We start from the raw sequence: 18,823 nt of genomic DNA on the forward strand, positions 1-18,823 counted from the left end.
TCGCGTTGGCCAACCTGGCCAACCACACGCTACGGCGCTGTCAACATGTGTAGAAAAGTATTCCTTAGAACTGTTCTACACTGGGAACGAATCTTTATATACGCAGTCTTCGGTTTCTTCGGATGATGAGAAATACACCAATGTTTGTCTACAATACGCAACAATCACAAAATAGATAGATTAGAAGCAACATTATAAATTAGCAAACTCGCTTATCATAATGCAGGAGAGCATCGCAACTGTGAGGTGTTTCCAATTTGGATATCATATTAACCCTTAAAGGCGCAAGGCGATTTTTTTAGAAACCGTCGGAAATATTTTTAACGTAAATAACCATTGACATCATTAACATTAAACGTATTTTCGGTTTGTTGTTTTAAAACAACATTGCGCATTTAAGGGTTAAATGAAAATGTGATGATTCAACATTGAAATCAAGATAATCTTTATCATGCCATGAAGCATGTAATCTGAATAGGTTATTGCGATGTACGATATTAATGCTATCTCTTTTCATTGCATTCTTTTCATTATTAGAACATTGCTTTTGGGTTGATAGTATTTCGAATACTCTTTACTAAAAGTAGAGTAATTTCAACGACATGTAAAAAGAAAACAGAAAACACCAAAACTGTGCATTGAGCATTTAACTGAGAGTAAATCCAGGGGAGGCATCACCTTTTTAAAAATCGACATTTCTTCAAAATAATCCGATAAATGAAACTCTACTTGTTGTTATTGATAGTTTAAGGAAACATACACAGATAGAAAAAGTAGTTGAAATTTACACGAAAAGTAATGCACATAAAGGGAACGCTAAAAAGAGCGTAAATTTAAACGATATTATTGCCTGAATGTATGCAATTCCCATTGCAATATGTCAGTTTTTATCTGATTTAGTCTACAGGAATTGACATAATGCTATAGAAATTGCATACATTTAGGGCTTGGAATATTGATGTATAAACTCAATTTGAATTGAAAAATTTCACGGAACAATTTCAAAAAACTTTTTTCGATAGAAACCATGTGAATGATGGAGAGCCATTTATCACTTTAGTTCTCAGGTCCGTCTTTCATATATCTTATTAGCTACGCTTATTTTCATTACGACGATAAAAATAGGGGGTACCTCAATGAATCCAAAATTCAAAGGAGTAGGGACACGGCAGGTATTTCCGTCCATCGTCATAGGGGCTAAAACCAACGAAAGCAACGTGCATTTGCTAAAACTCCACTATAGCAGAACGTTTCTCCTGAGCTTACGATTTGGTACGTATGAGTTTTACAAAAAAGCGTCTCTTTTATTGGTTTTCGAGACTATGACGAACAGACGAAAATACCTGCCGTGTCCCTACCTCTTAAGAAAAAGGTTGAGAACCGATGCCCTGAGGAATTTTCGAAGGAATATCCGAAAGAATTACCAAAATATTTTCCGTAGGTATTTTAAAAGGTATTTCAAGGATTTGCTGAAGAAGTTCTTGCAGCAATTTCCGGAGGTCTTAGGATGCTTTTGAAAGAAATTAAAGAAAGGAAAATGTGGAAGTATTGACTTTATGTGTTATGAAAATTTCGAAGGAATTCCCAGAAAATTTTTTGAAGGAATTACTGGATTCATTTCAGGAGGATGTTTTGAAGAAATCTTCAAAGGATTTTTGGAGGAATTTTAGAATAAATAACTGTTGAATTTATCGGAAAAAACAGCTATTTTTGAATGAAATCCAAGCGAAATTCCAGATGGAACAATTCCAGAAGGAATTCTGGAAGGAGTTCCTGAAGGAATTTCCAAAGGAATTCCTGAGGAAATCTAGGCCAACCATTGCGAGGAACACAATTCAAGCCAGAGTGAATCTACCTCAACCGACGCCATCATGAATGAATTGAAGTTGCTATCCAGCACAGTCAACGCTCTGAAAAGTGACTTGACTCCTACGGTATCAACTCCAAATTTAATGGACGAACTGAGTTCAGAGCCAGTGATACATCCGGAGCTGACTCGCAATGATCTAGATGAAGCTTCAGCTGAAAACGACACAACAACCTGGCGTGTAATGGGGCCAAACAAAGTGTTGTGCTCTGAATACGTAGAACTCAAAAGAGCACAGGAGCAAAAAGCGATGTGGCGTAAAAATAAGAATAGCAACAATACAAACAATAACAAATACAAAAACAACAATAATTTCAACAACCAAAACAAAAATAGCAACTTCAATATCAACAGAAGATACAACAACAATAATTTCAACAACAAAAACAATAATACCAGCAACAATAACTTCATCAACAAAAGACACAACAACAACGACATAAGCAGAAAAATGGTCAACATAAGCAGAAACAACAATTTCAATGGAAACAACGACAATAATTACAACCATAATCGCATGAACCACAATGATCGGAACGGCTTTATGAACCGGAATAAATGCGGAAATAATAGCAACAAGAATGTCAACCATAACGCGCACAACCATAATCACAATCGTAATGGATTTCTCCCCCCGGATAAGGATTTGCTTACAGCAGCAAAAGCCATGTTTTCGGGACCAGTTAAAAACCGCGGCATAAATTTTCAACGAGGAGAAACACTGAACCCTAGTCATGACAGTTCATCATCTCCCAATTGGGCATTTGGACCGGCGCTAAGGAGCTCATTCACAAATCACTGTTCTTCGTGCTCCTGCCAACAGACGGGTTTTTAAAGGAATTGACGCAGTCGGGAGATGCAGAATGTGACCAATAAATAGTACTTCCGATCAACTTAACGCACTCATTGGAGGAAGTCGTAGAAAATTGTAATGGTATTGACGAACTACCAAAAACTTCATCAAACGCACAGGCAACAAAACTACTTGTATACTGTCAGAACTTCAATCGTATGAAAAGTGCTATCAAAATGAACGAAATACATAAACAAATTTTGAGTTCCTCTTTCTCGGTTATTTTAGGAACTGAAACAAGTTGGTCAGAAAGCGTTAAAAGCGAGGAAGTTTTTGGTAGTGATTATAATGTTTTTAGAGATGACCGAGATCTCGTCTTAGCGCAAAGAATGTCTGGCGGAGGTGTTCTCATCGCAATTTCCTCAAAACATAATTCGGAGCTCATTGATTCTACCAAATTTAATGAATTTGAGCATGTGAGCACATTAAACAAAAATTGAACAGAGCTAATTGGCAACAAATTTTACAAAATCAAACTGACATTGAATGTGCTGTTACAGACTTTTATGCAATTTTATTAGACATTGTTCGGAATGAAGTACCACTCGTGAGGAAACGTCGCAATTATAACTCAAAAAACCCAAATTTATCCCCAAGTGGTGATTATGCCTTTCTCGATTCGACATGTTGACTTCGGATTAATGTTGTAAATGCAGTGCTTATTGCCTACATTTTGGCGGTTAAAATATTTGATGCAACTCTATCACGCTGCTTATAAATTACACAATAATTGAGTAATTTTTAAGCAATTATTATGAGAGTAATGGATTGCGTCATGGCTAAATTGAATAATGACTTAAAGTGTGCATGTAAACAGCGTATTTGTTAAAAGAAAAATAGAAATATTATTCAAATCGAATGAGTTATTAGCAAACAAAACAATAGTGTCCAACTAGGAAAGTTTCTCCGTCGAATGAAACTAGTTGCACTCGAATCGGTCAAGTCCTTCTATATGAAACGTGTTTAACAATAAAAAAATTCCTGGCTACACACACACACACACACACAGTCAGACATGTGCTCAGTTTTTCGAGCTGAGTCGATTGGTATATAACACTATGGGTCTCCGAGCCTTCTATCAAAATTTGGCTTTTGGAGTGAAATTATAGCCTTCTGGTACAACTTTGTTGTACGAGAAAGGCAAAACCCAATATGGTTCAACAAACAAATCAAAAATTTGAAAAACCGAAAGCAAAAGGCTCATAAAATTTATAAACAATACACGAGTCTAAAAAAAATTTGGAAACTATTTGAATATTTGCTATCAACATAATTTAGCCATGTCTTCTGATCTTACGGAGTATAATGTTAAAAACGAAAATGAAATCAAATCATATTCAAAAAACTTTTTCAAGTATGCCAAAACCAAGCTAAAATCCAGCAATTTTCCATCGAAAATGACTTTAGATGAGAAATTAGGAGATAATGCTGATGAAATTTGTACTCTTTTGCAACCTTTTTCAAGAGACATATACCGAATTTTCCGAAAGTGATCGTGATTATGAATATTTTTCACATTTTCCTGACTATTTAAGCAGTGTTGGTGTAAACCAAATTAATGCAACGGAGATTTTGGCAGCTCTACAGAATTTGGATGCCTCAAAAGGATCCGGACCAGATGGAATTCCACCTATGTTTTTGAAAAAGTTGGCAAGCGAATTTACGACACCTTTATTTTGGTTATTCAAGTTATCTTTAGAAACCAGTAGCTTTCCAAAAGAATGGAAGAAGTCTTTTCTAATACCAATTTTTAAATCAGGGAAAATTATTTCATGTATTCCTAAACTTTTTGAATCAATCATCAATAGAAGGATGTTCAACCAAATAAAACATATAATAACAGATGCACAACACGGGTTCTTTAAAGGACGTTCGACTACTACCAATCTTTTAGAATTTGTAAATTACTCATTGAATGCTATGGACAAAGGTAGTCATGTTGAGGCGCTTTACACAGACTTTAGCAAAGCATTTGATAGACTCGATATTCCTATGATGATTTTCAAGCTTGAGAAATTGGGAATTGAGATGAGACTCCTTAAATGGATTAAATCGTATTTAACTGACCGCCAACAAATAGTACGATTTGAAGGGAAACAGTCGCTTCCAGTCAATGTAACATCTGGAGTTTCCCAAGGCTCGCATATAGGACCTCTGCTATTCATATTGTTTGTAAACGATATATCACTCATTCTTAAGCATCTTAAAATCCTTATTTATGCGGACGATATGAAACTATTTATGGAAATCAAAAATACTGTTGACAATGACATCTACTTGAACGAAATACGCATATTTGATAACTGGTGTAACAAAAGCTTACTACAACTTAATGTCAAAAAATGTAATTTGATCACTTTCAGTAGAAAACGGAGCACACCATCGATAACTGTAACTCTAAGAAATCAACCAGTGAAAAATGTGAAAGGGTTAGAGATTTGGTTGTAATCTTAGATGCTAAGCCAACCTTTACTAACCACTACAACACCATTATCCATAGAGCAACAAATATGCTCAGTGTTATTAAAAGATTTAGTTATAACTTTCAAGATCCTTATACAATTAAAACTTTGTACGTTGCGTATGTCAGATCAATTATAGAATGTTGTAGTATTGTATGGTCTCCGTATATGAAATCACATGATGATCGAATAGAATCAATTCAAAAGCAATTCCTTTTATATGCCTTACGCAAATTAGGGTGGACAACATTCCCACTTCCGTCGTACGAGGCGCGATGTATGCTTATAGATATCCAATCATTGAAAAAGCGTCGTGAGTTTGCCATGATCTCATTTGTGAATGATATTGTTTCGCACCGCATTGATTCCACCAAACTATTGTCTTGTTTAAATTTTTACACTCCTACTCGGCAATTGAGAAATCGAAACTTGTTTGTTACCTGTCATCATCGAACAAATTATGCAAAATTTAGTCCAATGAATCAAATGATGTCTGTTTACAATCAGTATTGTGAAGCAATTGATTTAGCCATGCCTCGTATGAGCCTAAGAAAATATTTTAGAAACATTAGTTACAATAGAACATAGTTATAAGTTTTTTAATGTAGTCTACATTATGTTTGACGAAATAAATAAATAAATTTACAAAAATTTACTCTTCAGAAATTATGTTTGGTGATTTTTCCTAAAATCCTCCAGAAATTACTTTGCGAATTCGTTTCGAAAATTTCTTTAGTTTTTTTTAATCCCTTCACGAGTTCAATCAAATTTTTTGTTCAATTTATTCGGAAATTCATCCTGGAACTCATTTAGAAATTCATACAGGAATCCCTTCACAAAATTCGCCAGAAATTATTTTGGGAGCTCCTCCAGAAATTTCCCCTACACACTTAAAATAAATCGCCGAATTCGGTAAAATTTTACCGAAATCTCAACAGCAGAACTGTTCGGTAAATAATTTAACTGATTTTCGGTGATTTTGACAGTTGAGCAATGGAAAAAATTACAAAAAATCTGTAAAATGAATTACCGAACAGTTCTGCTGTTGAGATTTCGGTAAAATTTACCGAATACGGTGAAATGAGTTAAGTGTGTAGGATTAACTAAAGACTAATCTATGGTACACATTTCAAGCTTGAATCTACAATACCAATACTCGACATTGGCTGACTTAGACCGGGAAGCAATCCGTCATCAGTTCTGACTTTGGCAGAACTTTTGCCCAATATCAACTAGACATTTGTCCATATAATATGCTTAAAACATCATTATTATAGATATTATCCAATAGTTCGGGAGAGTTCTGAGGATCATGTGAACTGAAGAAAACAGTGACAATAATGCATCTAGCTGATAAAATTAGACTCCATAAGATGATGTCATCATATCAGTTCAGATCATATCAGTTTCGTGAATTATTTGGGAGTAACTACCCAAATTAAAATTATTTTCCGTTATATCGGGGAATAATGTACGCTATATCGAGTGTACGTTATATCGGGGGTATGTTATATCGAAGATTACATATATTATCATACATAAATATTGTAACACACTGGAGCCGATTTTTACGTGGAGGATATGGGCCGTGTAAATTAAAACAATGTAAAAAATCGCGTAAATCCCTAAATATTTCTGAATAAACCGCGGAAATCCCGAAATTCTAGAGAAAAAAATCACATAAAAAGCGATTCATGTAAGAAACCGCGTAAAAACGATTTCAGTGTACATCGGGTATGACGCGTTGACTCTTCCTTGATCGAATTATCCAAGAAAATTGAAAATCCATCGAGAAAAGGCTGAGATATTAACGATCAAAGTCTATCATACTTCGTGACGTTTTTCGATTTTTTGCAATCGTAAAGTGTACCCCTATAAAGAAAAGACAGACGTAGTTCTACGTCAAAAAAAAACGAAATGCGTAGTTACCTCAGCCTCAGATAAAATCCCTTGTAATCCATTTTTTGACTGAATCGCACATTATTAAGGTCACTCCTGACGGAATCCATGTTTCAAAGTAGCTCAGTAGCTAAGACACCACTCGATACGGAAGCAACGCACAACTGTCATTTTTATTATTTCACGCATGCTGCGACGCAGCAAAGCTAAATCAACAAAAATGACAGTTGTGCGCCGTCTCCGTATCGAGTGGTGTGCCCCCGAAAACGCGAGCACTTTGAAACTTGGATTCCGTCAGGAGTGACCTTAAACTTAACTAACTTAACTAAACTTAACCAATTTATTAACACAAGAAAATCATCGCACCCTTCAGGCTGTGCAACAAAATTCACGTTGCGTGGGAGATTGTGGTACGCTCACTGTGTAGTACTAGATCGAGCCTCTCTCCCGTCAGAGAAAATTGTTTTCCGCGCGCGATGTGCCGATGAGCTTCGCATACCCGCTGCGATGTCCACCATGGAGATACAGCGGTAGAGCGGCCAATTTGAGCCGGCATTTGTAACATAAACATCATACTGACTAGGGAAAACACCACCCCGTAGAGGGTGGGTTTTCCCACACTCGCCAATAAGAATTTGTTTGATGTTATTAAGCGACGTGCTTAATCGGGCGAATGATTCAAAGTTCGTCTACACGGGAAGCGTGCAGAAGATGTTTATCCTCCCCGGCCTTGCTTGGTGCTTCTGTTCTACTGCTTCTATGTACACCACACGCTCTGCTGATGACCAAATTCCATTTGATTTCGTAACCCGATTGTGGGTGGTTATAGACTTTCCCACCAATTAAGTGCACATTAAGATGCGATATCTGCAGAGGTGATAGGTTATTAACATTTTATTGGAATTAGCTGATTCAGCTGATATGTATGTTGAAAAAATTGTTATGATTATTACTCAGTTCAATAGAACATAATATTTCTTATGAACATTGTAGTTCTATGCGCAAATAATGCTTCAATCCATCGGAACTGTGTTGTTTGATTTGATTTCTCTATCAAAACAAACTTATATTACTTTCTTCTGGGAAGGTTTCACGATAATTCAATCAATTCCCATGTTATTACATTGATCCTTTCCTTCACAAACGACATTGTTGTCTATTGACCTGTTGTGTAAATTGCAATCTGTGTTGCTCAAGAGGCGAAACTAAGGGTCTGACATAGCCGGTATGTCTTACCTTCTTCGTACCTGCAGATATGGAGTGACTGCATGCCCGGAAGGATATTCATTGACAAAACATGTCGAACGAGGAGATTTGCCACAGAGCAGGAATATTATTACTGCCGTACCAGCGATGCTGTGTACATAAACACGTGCGGTATATTTGTATAAATAGAAACTGAAGTAGACTTTGAAGTGCACCCGAACCGTCTCCATTGTTGCCCTTTGGATACGTGATTACTAGTCATACTGGGGCATGGGCTCAACAGATGTTAGATGCTACATACTAATTGCAAAATGTCGTCGCTGGTGCCACTAGTGCCACAGGCTACGTATGAATCTCAGTTAATAGTTACACCGTTAATTTGAACTAAAATAAAACACCCGTGAATTTAATTATGGCCCTGATTTTATCTGTCACCAAAATGAAACATTCATGCAGCTGTATCAATTATTCCAGTTATCTCGCCTAATAAATTTGCTAGTTTCATCGTCATTCTTTTTCGGAATAAATATTCCTCAACCGAAGCTATTGAATTTGTGAATACCTAAACCAATAGACTATATGTTTTTTTCCGCTAGGGAGGAACCATCATCAACTCAACAAATCACCATTTTCATATCTCAAATTCATCACCATCCCACCCCGTCACCGCGTCTATCCCATTTCTATCAGCATCACCAAATTGCACTCACGGGTGTGGCGTGGAAAACTTCATTTTTCATTGCTCAATTTGTTTCGAAATGGCAACGACAGGGGGCGATAGTTTCGCGACGACTGCACCGTGAGCGCATCATTGTTTCAACCTGTTTCCCCCCAGCCAGTCTGTCGGGATCTCGTCTGCGCTGCGTCACATCAGTCGTTTGCTACATTATGGCGCCCAACCCAGAGAGGAGGACTGCTTCGATTCCGCGCTGCTGCGGTGATCTGAAAAATTGAATGGAATAAAATTTGCGGCGAGTGGGTTTGATTTAATGCGGTTTCGATGTTGGTGGTCCCGCGAGTTCCGTTCATGACGATTGATGCATGCCACTGGTTGAGACTTTTTTTTGTCTGCAATTTAAGTAGAATTGATTGTTTTCTGAAATTGCAAAAATTAAGCTCAATTAAGGTTTGCATTGTAGATTGCTTGATAATTATAAAAAAGTGGGATATAGAGCAATTTATATGACTACGCCTGATGGCACCGGCTCAAAATGTACAATGGCAATGAGAGCGAGAGCGAAAATTCTATACTTGAAGCCACTTGTATTCGATTTCGATAATGTGATAATAATTTACTATTGAACTTGGATCAGTAAATATTTGATAGCATCCAGCATACTAATAAACTTCTGTCGTTATTCTTGTCATGAACAATACACCCACCACAAAGACGAAGAAACTGATTAAAATTTATTTAAACTGCTAATTAAACCAAGAACAGCCTTGTATGAAGTTTTAAGTTTTTTTACAGGCCGGAAGTCGGCTACTGTACCCACTGATCAATCGTCGATCATGGTTAATCATAAAAAAAAAGCTGGTTTCTACAACCAGATCATCCTTCGTTATAACGGCCTGCGAATTACCCTCGACATCCCACTTAGGACACGAACCTCCGAGGTCCATCGTGTGACTGATATTAGAACATCACATGACCACTTAAGCGAATGTAAGTTTTCGCATATGAATACTGCAGAAATGTATCAAAATCTAACATCCTCTAGCTGGGTGCATCGATATGAAAACACGACATCTTTCCTCCGAGCATGTGGTAAAAAGGGCGTAAACAGCATCACATTAATTAAAAATACTTCAGACATCTCGAATGACAAACCTTTTGAAAACATATATTTTTCAAAAGCATAGTTGCACTTGTTTATCCAAGTACCGTTTGCTGGAAATTGTATCTCACTCTCTACGTATCATCCGGGGTAGCAGCACATAATGCTTCCGGAGTCAACTAGCTGGCATTGACTGGTGCTGCTTCAGCAGCGTGGAAGCAAATTTCCTTTCGTGGCTAAGCATGCGAGGGTGCTTCCCGCGAGCTCGAGAGGTATCAACATGTCGTCGGTACACACGTTCCGTTCAGCAAGAGGTTGAGATGTAAAGAAACCTCCTCTGTAGATTGATGGAAATAATCCTTGGTATTCATATTATAGGTTAACTTGAGTTTGTCATGGTATATGAAAAATACCGAGGGCCTGTCTCGATTTCGATTGTTCCTGCAAGCGGAGCGAGGGAGAAGAACCAAATTTCCTTTAGCGAGGACAAACTACATTTTTTTTGGTCGTGAATGTTCATTTTTGTTTTTCTTTTTCGTCTTCAATGCTCTACATTCCAAATGGACCTTGGCCAGCTTTTTTTAACTTAGTATATTATTAGCAACTCCTCGGTTCCATAATCAGCCACTGGATATCAGGAAGACGCAGTTTGAGCCGCACCTCCTGCTAGACAGACGCTCGAGACGTACCTTTTCACTCTAGATGTGACAGAAGGTCAACAGTGCCCAGGCTGCACTTGCAAGTTCTAATAAAGAATACATAAACCGATGTTATATAAAATCTATTAATAGTCTAAGTCAGTAAAAATGATATTTATGTGTTTGAGACTTTTTAATACATGTTTTGAGCTGAGCAACGTCTGTTCAATCAAAGTTAATTGCCTATTGTTACGACCGGGAAAACTGCTTATTGGAAGTTTCGAATAGATTCCAAGAAATATAGGGGAACTGCTCCTTGAATTCATACCATGTACCCAAATCAATAGGGGAGGAAGTTCGGTTGTGGGCACCGTTCGGTTATGGGCACCTCTCTTTCAAGCGCAAAGGAAAGATAGGATTTGTTTTCATCGGGAAACGTTTCCCGATGAAAACAAATTCTATCTTTGCCATGCGCTTGAAAGAGAAAGATGATTAAACGTCAGCAACCCTTATGTATCTTTTGACAGATAAGAGATGCTGTCATTTGTTTGCTATAGTAGCAATAGCATGATGTTTTGCGCTCAATATCAAACCGGATGGGCATATCTACATTAGGGTGGCTCAAATTAGTGTGGGAAAAACTTTGTTCAATTTTTTTGATGGGCCGCTCTCTTATTCGGTTCTATTTGATGCCCTGATGCTCTGGACAAAATTTCAGCCAAATCGGTCAACGTTTGGGCGGTGCTGAACTCGTTGGAAGTTTATATGGAAAATGTATGCAGAAACATCCAAAAACAGTAAATTGCAGCTGGACTACACAACTTACGATGAAGAACGGTGATACTCATTCAGATCTTGAGAAGTTTAATACAGAATGTTATGCAGAAATCATGAGAAGATTTGAGTTTGCCCGGCTAAGTTATTAGCATTTCTCTGCAGTGGGGTTTGAGCAAATTTCGTTTCTTTTACCTTTGAAAAGAAATAAATTCACCCCTACAACACTCCAGTAAAATGTTAATATCTTTGCGTAATAAACTCTAATCTTCTCGCGGTTTTCAGCATAACATTCTGTGCAAATCACAGTTTTTGGATGTTTCTGCATACATTTTTCCATATAAACTTCCAACGAGTTTAGCACTGCCCAAACGTTGACCGATTTGACTGAAATTTTGTCCAAAGCATCAGGGCATCAAATAGAACCGAATAAGAGGGCGGCCCATCAAACAATTTGAAAAAGTGTTTTTTGAGCCACCCTAATCTACATTGAACTAGAAACAAATCAATTTTTTGTACAAGAAAAACAACACGAAAGTTTATTCTGGCCATTTTCAAAGTGTCATAAACTGAAGTTATTTTATTCAAAAAGTGAGTTCTAATGCGTATTTATACATTAAATTTAATCTATTTTGAGGCTCAATGATGATTGCCATCAAAATTTTAGCGCGAAATTTTTATTCTTCACATTCCAAAAAGACTGCGAATTTCGGTTGTGTGCACCCTTATTGGTCAGGTTATGGGCACCCTCATTTTATTGATAAATCATTCAATATCGTTTTAGTTTTCCCTTAACTTATTTTTCAAACTGTTTTTATGCTTCTTCTTCTTATTTGCATTACATTCCCACACTGGGACAGAGCCGCCTTGCAGCTTAGTGTTCATTAAGCACTTCCACAGTTATTAACTGCTAGGTTTCTAAGCCAGGTTACCATTTTTGCATTCGTATGTCATGAGGCTAACAAGATGATACTTTTATGCCCAGGAAAGTCGAGATAATTTCCAATCCGAAAATTGCCTAGACCGGCACCGGGAATCGAATCCAGCCAACCTCAGCATGGTCTTGCTTTGTAGCCACGCGGAAGCCTCCTTTCAAGAGGCCCGGAAGCCTCCTTTCAAGAGGCCCGGAAGCCTCCTTTCAAGAGGCCCGGAAGCCTCCTTTCAAGAGGCCCGGAAGCCTCCTTTCAAGAGGCCCGGAAGCCTCCTTTCAAGAGGCCCGAAAGCCTCCTTTCAAGAGGCCCGGAAGCCTCCTTTCAAGAGACCCAGAGCCTCCTTTCAAGAGGCCCGGAAGCCTCCTTTCAAGAGGCCCGGGAGCCTCCTTTCAAGAGGCCCGGAGCCTCCTTTCAAGAGGCCCGGAAGCCTCCTTTCAAGAGGCCCGGAAGCCTCCTTTCAAGAGGCCCGGAAGCCTCCTTTCAAGAGGCCCGGAAGCCTCCTTTCAAGAGGCCCGGAAGCCTCCTTTCAAGAGGCCCGGAAGCCTCCTTTCAAGAAGCCCGGAAGCCTCCCTTCAAGAGGCCCGGAAGCCTCCTTTCAAGAGGCCCGGAAGCCTCCTTTCAAGAGGCCCGGAAGCCTCCTTTCAAGAGGCCCGGAAGCCTCCTTTCAAGAGGCCCGGAAGCCTCCTTTCAAGAGGCCCGGAAGCCTCCTTTCAAGAGGCCCGGAAGCCTCCTTTCAAGAGGCCCGGAAGCCTCCTTTCAAGAGGCCCGGAAGCCTCCTTTCAAGAGGCCTGGAAGCCTCCTTTCAAGAGGCCCGGAAGCCTCCTTTCAAGAGGCCCGAAGCCTCCTTCCAAGAGGCCAGGAAGCCTCCTATCAGTAGGCCAGGAAGCCTCCCTATCAAGAGGCCCGGAAGCCTCCTTTCAAGAGGCCCGGAAGCCCTCCTTCAAGAGGCCCGGAAGCCTCCTTTCAAGAGGCCCGGGAAGCCTCTTTTCAAGAGGCCCGAAGCCTCCTTTCAAGAGGCCCGGAAGCCTCCTTTCAAGAGGCCCGGAAGCCTCCTTTCAAGAGGCCCGGAAGCCTCCTTTCAAGAAGCCCGGAAGCCTCCTTTCAAGAGGCCCGGAAGCCTCCTTCCAAGAGGCCCGGAAGCCTCCTATCAGTAGGCCAGGAAGCCTCCTTTCAAGAGGCCCGGAAGCCTCCTTTCAAGAGGCCCGGAAGCCTCCTTTCAAGAGGCCCGGAAGCCTCCTTTCAAGAGGCCCGGAAGCCTCTTTTCAAGAGGCCTCATTTTAAGAGGCCCGGAAGCCTCCTTTCAAGAGGCCAGAAGCCTCCTATCAAGAGGCCTGAAGCCGGAAGCCTCCTTTCAAGAGGCCCGGAAGCCTCCTATCAAGAGGCCCGGAAGCCTCCTATCAAGAGGCCCGGAAGCCTCCTTTCAAGAGGCCCGGAAGCCTCCTTTCAAGAGGCCCGGAAGCCTCCTTTCAAGAGGCCCGGAAGCCTCCTTTCAAGAGGCCCGGAAGCCTCCTTTCAAGAGGCCCGGAAGCCTCCTTTCAAGAGGCCCGGAAGCCTCCTTTCAAGAGGCCCGGAAGCCTCCTTTCAAGAGGCCCGGAAGCCTCCTTTCAAGAGGCCCGGAAGCCTCCTTTCAAGAGGCCCGGAAGCCTCCTTCCAAGAGGCCCGGAAGCCTCCTATCAGTAGGCCAGGAAGCCTCCTATCAAGAGGCCCGGAAGCCTCCTTTCAAGAGGCCCGGAAGCCTCCTTTCAAGAGGCCCGGAAGCCTCCTTTCAAGAGGCCCGGAAGCCTCTTTTCAAGAGGCCCGGAAGCCTCCTTTCAAGAGGCCCGGAAGCCTCCTTTCAAGAGGCCCGGAAGCCTCCTTTCAAGAGGCCCGGAAGCCTCCTTTCAAGAAGCCCGGAAGCCTCCTTTCAAGAGGCCCGGAAGCCTCCTTCCAAGAGGCCCGGAAGCCTCCTATCAGTAGGCCAGGAAGCCTCCTTTCAAGAGGCCCGGAAGCCTCCAATCAAGAGGCCCGGAAGCCTCCTTTCAAGAGGCCCGGAAGCCTCCTTTCAAGAGGCCCGGAAGCCTCTTTCAAGAGGCCCTAAGCCGCCTTTCAAGAGGCCCGGAAGCCTCCTTTCAAGAGGCCCGGAAGCCTCCTTTCAAGAGGCCAGGAAGCCTCCTATCAAGAGGCCCGGAAGCCTCCCCATCAAGAGGCCCGGAAGCCTCCTTTCAAGAGGCCCAGAAGCCTTCAAGAGGGCCCGGAAGCCTCTTTTCAAGAGGCCCGGAAGCCTCCTTTCAAGAGGCCCTGGAAGCCTTTCAAAGGCCCGAAGCCTCCTTTCAAGAGGCCCGAAGTCTCCTTTCAAGAGGCGTGGAAGCGTCCTCTCTTCAGGCCTGGAAGCCTCCTTTCAAGAGGCCCGGAAGCCTCCTTTCAAGAGGCCTGGAAGCCTCCTTTCAAGAGGCCAGCAACCCTCCTTTCAAGAGGCCAGGACGCCTCCTTTCAAGAGGCCTGGAAGCCTCCTTTCAAGAGGCCTGGAAGCCTCCTTTCAAGAGGCCCGGAAGCCTCCTTTCAAGAGGCCCGGAAGCCTCCTTTCAAGAGGCCCGGAAGCCTCCTTTCAAGAGGCCCGGAAGCCTCCTTTCAAGAGGCCCGGAAGCCTCCTTTCAAGAGGCCCAGCCCTCCTTTCAAGAGGCCCGGAAGCCTCCATTCCAGAAGCCCGGAAGCCTCCTTTTCAAGAGGCCCGAAGCCTCCTTTCAAGAGGCCCGGAAGGCCCCTTTCAAGAGGCCTGGAAGCCTCCTTTCAAGAGGCCCGGAAGCCTCCTTAGAAGAGGCGCGGAAGCCTCCTTTCAGGAGCTCCGGAGGCCTCTTTTCAGGAGGCCCGGAAGCCTCCTTTCAAGAGGCCCGGAAGCCTCCTTTCAAGAGGCCCCGAAGCCTCCTTTCAAGAGGCCCGGAAGCCTCCTCTCAAGAGGCCCGGAAGCCCCCCATCAAGAAGCCCGGAAGCTCCTATCAAGAGGCACGGAACCCGCCTTTCAAGAGGCCAGGAAGCCTCCTTTCAAGAGGCCCGGAAGCCTCCTTTCAAGAGGCCCGGAAGCCTCCTTTCAAGAGGCCCGGAAGCCTCCTTTCAAGAGGCCCGGAAGCCTCCTTTCAAGAGGCCCGGAAGCCTCCTTTCAATAGGCCAGTAAGCCTCCTCTCAAGAGGCCCGGAAGTCTCCTCTCAAGAGGCCCGGAAGATTCCTTTCAAGAGGCCCGGAAGTTTCCTTTCAAGAGGCCCGGAAGCCACCTTTTTAAAGGCCTGGAAGCCTCCTTTCAAGAAACCCGGAAGCCCCCTTCCAAGAGGCCCGGAAGCCTCCTTTCAAGAGGCCAGGAAGCCTCCTTTCAAGAAGCCCAGAAGCCTCCTTTCAAGAGGCCCGGAAGCCTCCTTTCAAGAGGCCCGGAAGCCTCCTTTCAAGAGGCCCGGAAGCCTCCTTTCAAGAGGCCCGGAAGCCTCCTTTCAAGAGGCCCGGAAACCTCCTTTAAAGAGGCCCGGAAGCCTCCTTTCAAGGGGGTTCTTATTTTTCAAGAGATTCATAGGTATCCTTTCAAGATGCTTAGAAGCCTCCTTTCAAGTGGTTCAGAAGCCTCCAAACAAAAGCCCCGGAAGCCTCCTTTCAACAGGCCCGGAAACTTTCCTTCGAGATGCTAGTAAGCCTACCTTCAAGAGGCTCGGAAGCCTCCTTTCAAGAAGCTCGGATGGCTCACTTTCTTCAAGGGGTTTGCGATTCATCTTTCTAGAGGCTTAGAAGCCTACGTTCAAGAAACTCAGAGGCGTCATTTCAAGATGCTTAGAGGCCACCCTATAAGTAGCTTGAAAGCCGCCTTTCAAGAGGATCAGAAGCCTCCCTTCAAGAGCTCTGAATAATGAAATTTTCAGCCAACTCTATGGAGAGTCATATGTCCCGTTAGTTTTAGCTCCATTTTTCATATTTCTAATGAGCTACAATCATTTTCTTTCACAGCAAAAAATAGAGGGTACCTCAAAAAGTACGAAGGGGTACCTCTCAAGAAAAAGGTTGGGAACCACTGATCTAGAGAGTATGGTGAGATCTATCTCATATCAACTCTTTCATCTCCCCGCTTTAAAATCTTAATTCACTTTTGTTCCATTATAATGTTTATACTTATTCCAATCAAATTTGTTCATCGTAACCCTATCATCACTTAATCCAATATAAATCAAATTATCTACTACGTAAAATTTTCTTATATAATACAATTATTGTAATTCAACTTTTACTTTTTGCCTTTCTCGTACACCAAGGTGTAACGATAAGGCTGTATATTCACTTCCAAGACGATTTTGTTATAAAAGGTCTGGAGACCCATAGTGTTATATACCAATCGACTCAGCTCGAAGAATCGAACAGCTCGAACTTATCTTGATCCAATTTGTTTGCACAAGTTGCATTCGACGGGGAATCCTGTCCCATTGTTTCCTATTGAAAATTGGCCAGGTCCGACTATGGGATCAGAAGTTCTGGCCAAAATACGATTTATATACAAAAAAAAACACGCTAACAAATTCTCACTAATTTTTTTAGTTTACCTGATGTACGAGAAAGGCACAAACACCGCTAGGTGGATCAATCTGGGTTTTTGAAATTTCTTACCGTTTAGAGATAAAGAGTTGGTATGGTCTAAAAAGTTTCTTGTATTTTCATACTCTACAACTTTTGTGAAGTCTCCATTTCTTTGTACGGAGATAAAAAAATGGACCAGCCTAATGCGCAATTTTATAAGTCATCCTAATGCTTCAAAAGATTGCTTATTTTTTGGTAAAATTTTCTTACGAAGACACCACCCATGTAAAATCAACCGTTCGCACTCAAATAAAAAACGCTTGTTTCTATCTTGATGCGCCTACTGTGCATCAGCCCAAAACGTCAGGCCCATATATCAATTAATTAAAGAAGGATTGAATGGGTCATGTTGGTCTACTGTGGTAAAAGGGGGAGAAGGACATGTTGGTCGACATGGAGATGGAAGGAGTGGATAAGGATAATGGAAGTATGGACGATTGGGCGGGAAAACTCCATGGAAAAGGAAAAGGTCTGCATACCTCTGGGGTAAAGATAATTGCTCATTAGCAAACTGGCGTCCGTGCAAGTAAGCCGTGAGTGAGAGTGCCTCTATAGTGCCTCAGTGATTTTTAAATAGAAGTGAACGACATCTTGTGTCCCCTGATAGTTCGTTCAGGACCTTTTGTTCGTTTGTATAATTCGCTAGATTAGCGACCTCACGCAGCACGATCGACTGAGTCAACGTCCGCGTTGGATCTTGGTCTAATCACAAAGGATTTCCGGCACAGTTCCGCCGGAGAGTACCCTTCTCGGCGCGGCCAATACGGTCTCGTCCGTGGTCCGTCGATTGAGTCAACGAAGGGCACGCCGAAGCTTCATCGATAGCGTCCAGAGAGTGGCAAGCCGCCATCTCGACCAATCGAGGCGTCTCGCGACCCCGCCATCGTCCCGAGTCGATCAAGCTACCAACCCGCCATCTTCCTACCAAGCCGTCGTCGACAACCAACTCACCTTCTGCTGCGAGCGCTCGCCATCGTCGTCCAGAAAAACCCCCGGTACGTACCGAACAACGGATAATCACCCCGAACAAATCAAACCCACAATAGTCCAAATAAATTGTTATCCTACTAGATTTTCTCAATAAACGTCCATAGTCATACCCAACAACACAATCCCATTACACAAGTGCAATATTTAAATAACTCCGCAGTTTCTACACCCGTTGTTCCGCGTAGCCCCTCCGAATTACCCAGTAGCATGCCGGCCCTGCGACACAGTTCAGGGGTCTCATGTTACTGAGCTATTAACCGGGAGTTGTTGATCCGCCTTGAGGCTTGAGAGCAAGCCCGTAAGTCTAAGAAAGTCTCAAATTATAAAGAGGAAAAAAAATATTTGCATGAAAACATAATTTTTGAAACTTTCAGTCCTTTTATAATCAAATATGTCTGTGTAAAGAATAATTAATCGTTAAGAGGAGCAGCAATAGTAACGACAAGCGCTACTGACTATAGCCCCCTTCACCTGCTGATGGCAATGGATGCCTAATTCCATGTCATCCACTATTCGTCCCAAAAATCTTCACCACAATTTACCAATAGATTACGGCGATATGCGAGAATTCAATGAAACACCAATGCTTGGGACGCACTGGGAAGCTCTCAAAGTGATTATCTCTAATGGAGTTAGCTGGAACAAAAACAAAAATACAAAACAGATGCTTTCGTACCAATGCTTAACAGCGACATCAGCTCGTTATAAAATTTCAACACCTGTAGGTAGATGGTTGTTTTAGATAACTAGAACTGTGTACCGTGCATTATTTATGGCAAACGTAATGCAACGAAAGCGTGTTCGAAACAGAACCTTCCATGGCAACCAGACGTCGTGCATACC

At 42.0% G+C, this 18,823-nt stretch overlaps 1 protein-coding gene across 1 annotated transcript; it reads left to right on the plus strand.

Moving 5' to 3' along the window:
- The first annotated feature begins 1,871 nt into the window (after positions 1–1,871).
- Positions 1,872–18,229, plus strand: LOC134209103 (myb-like protein D). The gene is made up of 3 exons (XM_062685081.1): positions 1,872–2,484; positions 17,719–17,985; positions 18,141–18,229. The coding sequence occupies exons 1-3, from the start codon at positions 1,872–1,874 to the stop codon at positions 18,227–18,229; spliced, it is 969 nt and encodes a 322-aa protein (XP_062541065.1).
- The last annotated feature ends 594 nt before the right edge of the window (positions 18,230–18,823 follow it).

Source organism: Armigeres subalbatus, chromosome 2 (genome assembly GCF_024139115.2).
Source record: "Armigeres subalbatus isolate Guangzhou_Male chromosome 2, GZ_Asu_2, whole genome shotgun sequence".
Lineage (NCBI taxonomy): Eukaryota > Metazoa > Arthropoda > Insecta > Diptera > Culicidae > Armigeres > Armigeres subalbatus.